Source organism: Apostichopus japonicus, chromosome 16 (genome assembly GCF_037975245.1).
Source record: "Apostichopus japonicus isolate 1M-3 chromosome 16, ASM3797524v1, whole genome shotgun sequence".
Classification (NCBI taxonomy): Eukaryota; Metazoa; Echinodermata; class Holothuroidea; order Aspidochirotida; family Stichopodidae; genus Apostichopus; species Apostichopus japonicus.
Window position 1 is genome coordinate 36,939,866 of NC_092576.1, and position 6,148 is coordinate 36,946,013.

At 36.0% G+C, this 6,148-nt stretch overlaps 1 protein-coding gene across 2 annotated transcripts in view; it reads left to right on the forward strand.

Moving 5' to 3' along the window:
• Positions 1 to 1,807, forward strand: part of LOC139982260 (uncharacterized) — a 64,410-nt gene extending 62,603 nt beyond the window's left edge. For both annotated transcript variants that reach the window (XM_071994935.1, XM_071994936.1), the window contains one exon: positions 871 to 1,807. In XM_071994935.1, the coding sequence (XP_071851036.1) occupies positions 871 to 888 (18 nt within the window). In that variant the 3' untranslated portion in view covers positions 889 to 1,807. The remainder of the gene's footprint in view (positions 1 to 870) is intronic.
• The last annotated feature ends 4,341 nt before the right edge of the window (positions 1,808 to 6,148 follow it).

Here is a 6,148-nt window from a genome sequence, read left to right on the forward strand (position 1 = left end):
TTTGGGAAATGCTCGGGAAAATTTGGAGTTGGCAAGGGGCAATATGGTATATGGACAGTGCAAACACGAAGGCAAGGAACGAAAACTGACTTGAGATACTGTACTAGTAATGATTCAGTGTGTGGAATAGAGGGATTAGTGCACGAGTTTGGTCCAGTTAGGTCATCTAAAGAGTTGGCAATTGGATGTAGCATATGGCTTTAACTAATCATTCCATAAGTCTGGATGAAGTTCCAATGTAGTAAACACAGGTTACAAACCGTTTAATGGGAATAGCATAAAGTGTAGTAACAGTCACCAAGGTAAAGTGATAAAGTATTATTATACTAATATTACATACCTAACAGTGAGAGGTTTAAAGTCATGTAGAGAACAAATATAACTAAACAATCATTTAAATATTGGTTTAAATGGCAAACTGAACACAAACTTCTCATCATCCAGTGAGAAGAGTAAAGTGATAGTAATCAATTATATATCTCCAACAATCCAATCAAGCACTCGGTAATTATAGGTACATTAAAACAAAACACATATATCGGTACTTATCTATATTAGCGACTGACAGTAATTTAGCAAACCAGTATAATGAATCATCAAGCAGAAATGTAATATTAATGTATTCCCTTCTTAACGTAACATTTATCATTGATGGTAAGAGTTAAATGTTTAAAGAAGAAGAAGCAACAGTAACTTATTAGTAAACATTAGTCCTTTGTATTATAGTTTCCACTCTTATAAATCCACATATCTAAAAGTTATAATTACCCCCCGCGCCCCCTCCTAAAAAAAACCTAAAACAATGTAACTGACTAGGCCTTTTACCCACGCATTCCATGTGCATTATTTTTCTTCTTCTTTGCCCTGTAGAAGAGAGGAACCTGGTAGATGAATTCAACAAGCACTTGTTTCTGAAGACAACCTGATATGATCCTCCTCGCAATCTCAGCAATTTCAGCGCCTTCAAAATAAAGCTGCACGTTTGGTGTTTTCTTGTGGACACAGTTGGCACTCTTCCCAGCTTATGTGTACTCTACATTGGCTACCGGTTAAGGACAGGATTAGTATACAACATCCTTTTATATGTTTTTAAATCTCTGCGTGGTGATCACAAGGGAGCCTCGAGGCTCCCAGCTATCTGATTAATGTTCTTGCTTTGTATAATGCTCCTCTAAGTAATGTTGATGGTAGACTCCGCTCCTCATCTGATACCACCAGACTCATGATTCCATACTCAAAGCGTAAAACTGGTGATAAATCTTTTCAAGTTATTGGTCCCCGTCTCTGGAACCAGCTGCCTGTGGGTATTCATGTGGCGGTTTCCGTCTCGGTCTTCAAAGGTCTCACGAAAACATATTTATTTACAGCGCAGTAATGTTTGTATATTTTGCTTGTGTTTAAGATTGCTCTATCAAATACGAAGTAATAATAATAATAGTAATAATAATAATAATAATAAATGTTCAGTACTATACACCAAGGAAGATGACTAAATCACAGAACTGTTAACAGTGGCGATAAAATACAGGAAGTGAAGCATAAACACATCCATCATGATGTCACCAGTAATTGATAAAACCTAGGCCCTTGGTATCTATATTCTCTTGAGCATGCAACCCTACCTTACCCCCTCGCTACCTCTTCTCTCTAACATAGTGCCCCTAGTCTAGTCTCGAACTAGCCTCGCTGCCTTTTTTTCATTTACCTTTAGTGGTGTAAGAGTTATTATCCACCGCTCCATTCATCGAAAAATGCCTTCCTGAATTTTACACAGGACGAACTGGGAGAGTGGGAGATATATATATATATATATATATATATATATATATATATATATATATATATATATATATATATATATATATATATATATATATATATATATATATATATATATATATATATATATATATATATATATATATATATATATATATATATATATATATATTTGTGGCCATCGTCCTCGTTAGTTTTTTGCATTTTTATCACCATCGCTGTTTTAATGTATTGTGTAGATATTTCTTAATATTTCTTGTTTAGGTAACTGCTTTATATACATGTTTTTTTTCTCATTTAAAATCACAATAATCGTTTTTAACTAATTAGGTTTGATGCTGATATTTCAAATTTTATCATTCTGTTAAAAAATTATTGTCTGATATTACTTCATCGGTATTTCTTCCTCTACCGATAATAGAGAATGAGACATTAATGTCAGAATGGCGTACTAAACAATAAGTTACACTCGAAAAGAGAAAACACATGTGTGACAAAAAAATCAACATTTTTATTAAATTGTACTTGATGGAGTAATTACAGAGAAAATGGAATATAGATGAGTTTGGCTGCCTCGGTTTTGAGATTTCACATTGTGACATAGGTATAGTTTAATAGAAGGTTACGTAACACTGTAGATAAAGTTAAAGTTCGTGGTAGTGGTAGAGAGACGGTACTTTCAGGTTTTCAATGTGTAATTGAACTCGTTTCAGCAGTGGTGTAGGTGTCACATAAGTACAAACACCACCAACATGACACCAGGAATATTGAAGAATGAACTCTCTCATTAACAGTCTGTATGGATTTTACCTCTGTGACAATTAATTTAGCGATATCGGTTGTCCTATAAATATAGTACTTGGAGAACGATAATCGGTACGTGAGTGGATATGGATGGTGTCAGTCAAGGAATCAGTGTTGGAGTATGGAGTATATGACGATTTAATTACGTCATCGACATGTCTAAACTGAATCAGTACGTCTTCTCATCTCTTGGAAAATTACAAGTATCTTACGATTTAGAACAACAAGAAAATCGAGAACGTGACGCAAAATGTGTAAAAAATGACGAAATCAATAATTAGTGGAATTTCACATTTCAGAGGAATGATATAACTATTACATTATGTAGCTACTTTTATTTTAATATACAATTAAGTGTAAAAGTAAGTTTCTTTACGAATCATGAATTTAAAAGTAAAGAACATGAATTATCCATTCTTAACATTGTAATTCATTTTAAATGTATATATTTATTTTAACGAATTAATGAACTTTGTTGATATAAGTGTAAACTCTTTGATGTATTTTATATATGTCATACAAAATATTAAGGAATGACAATATTGTGAGAGTGTTCGGCTTCTTAACGTTTTCTGTAAAATATCCATTGCATAGACACTAATATTAGGACAATATTAATATGTGATTGCTTGTAAATTGTAATATAGTCCTAATGTAAATTATACTTATCTTTGACTGATTTCCCAGAACCTGATGTAAGAATCTGATATGATCGGTTGTCATTTTACACTACTCTGATTATTGGAATGTGAACATGTGAAGGTTATACTGCAAACTTTTTTCTCAAACGAAAGTAAAATAAATCATCTGTGAATTTGCTATTTACTTCATTAACACCATACTTGTTTATGTGTTTTCAACTCTAATTCGTCGTCCCGCGTGATATTACCTAACTTGAAAATAGGACATTATTTGACTAGAAGTTAAAGGTCAATAGGTCAATTAATTGATAGACCCGTTCAGAAATATGGTCTACTGGTGTGCCGAAGTGCACAAATGAGCGGAGATGTAAAACTTCGAAACAGGTGATTAGGTTAATGGACGATTCATGTTACAAGGCATGGTGGGGACTCACATATGTCCTGACGAGGTATGGGTGTCAGGGAACTTGATGCGCAGCGTCAATAGCCAATAACTCTGTGCATGGGAAAATGCGTAGATTGACGGGCACCGTAGTTGTAGCGGACAGATGCACGGACAACGTTCCAACCAGCTGTGGGTAAATAATCTATCGGAAGTTCGTCAGCCCAGTGATACAACTTAATTAATTTTAGAGCAATGGCTTATTCAACTGTTTATCAAGCAATGCATTCACTGTACAGCCCAACGCTGCAGAAACACGAAGAATGGATATACTACACTGGAGGGTTATATTGATTTCCCTCTTTATATTTGAAATACACGATGTATATGATTTCACCTTTTAATATTACTTGTGCTTCCTGTTAACGTATTTGATAACTCCATTTTATAAATTGTATATTAATTCTGTAATGAATAAATTAAATCAAATCATGTGCTGCTGCTTCATCATTTATTACCAAGCAAGACATTTACACTATTTCAGTGCCGAGCGCAAAGGATCAGCGGGAAAATACCTGTGAAACTCTTTCCCACATACAAACTTCCTATCACCATTCGGGTAAAATGTGCAATCGGGTCATTTAAACATTCAACCGGGAAAATAGTTCACAACTACGGGCGCATGCCCCACCCCTTCCACCTGTCTGTCCCTTTTCAGCCTCACACAAAATAGTTATTAGTGTAACCTTGGTTTTAAAGAGATAATAATATAGACCTAAGTTAAGTTATACTTAGGATAAATGCACTAATTGACATCTACAATTTTTTTTTTTTGCTGGATGAGGGGGGGGGTGGTGGAGGGTGCACCCATACCCCTAACATTTGAGTAAAATTTACAGATCCCAAGGTTGCACCCCTCTTTTATAAAATCATTGATTCGCCTCTAGACGTACTTCAAGTTTCAGACACATAAGATAACCAGTCGGGAGATGAGAGCATCACACCCACCCCCATCATATGTTAACCTTCCATCTGAATCCGGTGCGCTCCCTACAACTGGTTGTAAATGTCGCGTCGTTCGAACAAACATACCCTTACCAAAAATGGTGTTATTGGATGTATTACTGTGACAAAGCACTAATATAACTCAACCTTTAGGTCAGGAAATAAAAATAAAATTGTATAGTTTTACAGAGGTAGCATTCAGGGGGGAGGGGGGGGGGTGCAGGCGGTGTACTATCATTTTGTAACGCATACCCATCGCCGTTGCCCCCCTCCTCCACCCCACACGACAATATTGACTGTATGAACACAACGGGCTCGTAGTCGTGACAAAGCTAAGAAACGCCCGCAGTAAAGACTACAACCCCGGATGTCTTGTAGACCAACTTTTTGGTCATTGATCATTCCTTTATGTCTTACACATATATACGTACATCTGATGCTTAACATACATAGGCTACATACATAATATATACTTACGTGACGTACATTTTATATACATATGCTATATAGAGAGGACATTGGGAAGTTATGAAACTGTTCATCGTAGCCATAGAGACAAGAAGGGGGGGGGAGGGTGGGGTGGTATCAAAAAGGGACCATCATGACACTATCTAAACGGACCGCTACCAAAGGTTTGCGCGTAGCTTAGCTAGGAAAGTTATGCCAAAAAAAGCCTCCTAGATTGCCGGAATTGGCACTTCCCAGGCACTTGTAAATTGCATCTTCACGTTCATTATTTTGAAATCTCATGATTTAGAAATTTACACTTCCAAACTTAAAAGGTAAATTAGAAGAAAAGTCACCTTGTAGGGGAGAAGTAGGACTTTACATTACTTTAAAAGCTCTGCTTAATTTGTTTATACAATGTGAATTGAAGATGTTCAAATTTACGCCACAGGGAATGATGATGGTAGCCGTAGTCTACATACGCTGAGGGGAAGTTAGGTGTCAATTAATTTGTACGTTTGCTTTATCATTATTTGTTTGACATGCCAAAAAGGGGCATACTAGGGGGAGCTGTCAACGAGCTGAATGGGTGTGCCGTGTAGGGGAACTGGGGGCCACACCCCATATAATTAGTATGTAAAAAAAAGGCCCAATCTGTAGGTATATACTTATATTCGCAGTGATTCAACATTTTAAGTTAAAACATTGAGACACTGATATAGGGGTTAACACTGTAGCTGATGGTCTATATCAAACACATATATAGATGTAACACATATATTTATGAACCGTAGTTTCACACTACACTTTTCACGTAGTTTGAATCTTAGGAACTGTCTACGTTTATTTTTATTCTAACAAAACTCGTAAAAACCAAATGCGAGATTAGCGGATAAAATAATCCTTGTGTCCTTTTTGAGCGCCATTCCTAAATTCGAGCCTAGAATCTTCAGGTTGCAACCTGAGTGCATGCACTCTACTGACTAACGAAACTTGAAGACATGTTATGAACAATTCGCTAAAACTAACTGAAATGCGCATACTAACCAGGCGTTCATATTACCGTAGGCCTACTTTCATTTAGGAAGTG